The sequence below is a fragment of the Etheostoma spectabile genome, chromosome 5 (assembly GCF_008692095.1).
Source record: "Etheostoma spectabile isolate EspeVRDwgs_2016 chromosome 5, UIUC_Espe_1.0, whole genome shotgun sequence".
Classification (NCBI taxonomy): domain Eukaryota; kingdom Metazoa; phylum Chordata; class Actinopteri; order Perciformes; family Percidae; genus Etheostoma; species Etheostoma spectabile.
This window is the reverse complement of record NC_045737.1, coordinates 37851241-37852341: the sequence shown is the minus strand read 5'-3', so window position 1 is coordinate 37852341 and position 1101 is coordinate 37851241. Positions and strand designations below refer to the sequence as shown.

The 1101-nt window shown below is 45.0% G+C and overlaps 1 protein-coding gene across 1 annotated transcript in view; it reads right to left on the bottom strand.

The window, feature by feature from the left end:
- The window catches only part of LOC116689726 (RAC-gamma serine/threonine-protein kinase), a gene marked incomplete at its 5' end in the record, with an annotated part of 81844 nt that overhangs the window by 32562 nt on the left and 48181 nt on the right, over positions 1-1101 (bottom strand). Inside the window, 1 exon segment of the mRNA XM_074783855.1 lies at positions 853-975. Coding sequence (XP_074639956.1) covers positions 853-975 — 123 coding nt within the window.

Genomic DNA, 1101 nt, shown 5'->3' with positions numbered 1-1101 from the left:
TAACGGTTGGCTTGATATTAACATATTTTAATTTGATTGGAAACTTTCAAAATAACAATTTTGGCGCCCCCCCCTTCAGTAGCTCTCAGGATCTGCACTGTATAATGCACTATGTCCGTGATAGGGAACGGTTTGGTGTGTGTGTGTGGTGTGTGCGTGTGTGTGTGTGTGTCCTGCCCTCAGGAGCGAGGTACTCCGGGGTTCCACAAGGTCTTCCATGGTGGCAGTGTCGGTTGCCCTCTTTGCAGAGGCGAAGTCTTGATCTTGATGTGTCCGTCTTTGTCCACATGAGGTTCTCCAGCTGATAGGAGGACGAGAGAAAAAATGGAGAAAAAATCCTGTGACGCTTTGTTTTCTATCCCCGTCTTCCAATCTACAAAATCTAGCCGTGTTTCTGTATATTTCCTACTGATCAAACTATTAACTGCCAAACCAGGGCAGGGTCAAATATGACATTTCTCTAAGGCAGGGTCTTCAACAGGGGTCCGCGACCGCTAGGGGGTCCGCGGAGGTACTGCATGGGGGTCGCGAAAGTTTTGGTTGATTAGACTTTTTTTTAATATTCCCCCCCCCCCCCCCCGCAATTTTTCCCACTAATTGAAATGTCTTTAATCCACATAACATGAATTCAACACACTGTAGTGAACAGATAAATGGAGGCAGAAGATGTCTTTCTGTCATCAGTGCACACATGGCGCTATAGGACCAGTTTGATATAACACAATGTTATACAATATATATAATTAGGGGGTCCCCGCTCCATCTCGCCATCAGTTTGGGGGTCCTTGGCCTGGAAAACGTTGAAGACCCCTGCTCTAAGGGACACAGTCCCACAGAGCAGGGGACGCTCACCTTCAGATCTCGATAGACGATCTTGGCAGAATGCAGGTAGTCTAGAGCCGAGACGATCTCAGCGCCGTAGAAACGGGTGCGGTCCTCCGAAAATACTCTTTCTCTTGACAAATGGAAAAACAGCTGCAGAGAAATAAAAAACACAAGTTACTTAAAAAAAATTAAGCTTTGTGCATACAAATATAGATATATAAATAAATGTGGTTCCTGTGGTTAAAATGTGATGTTTTATTATGAATGAAACTAGCC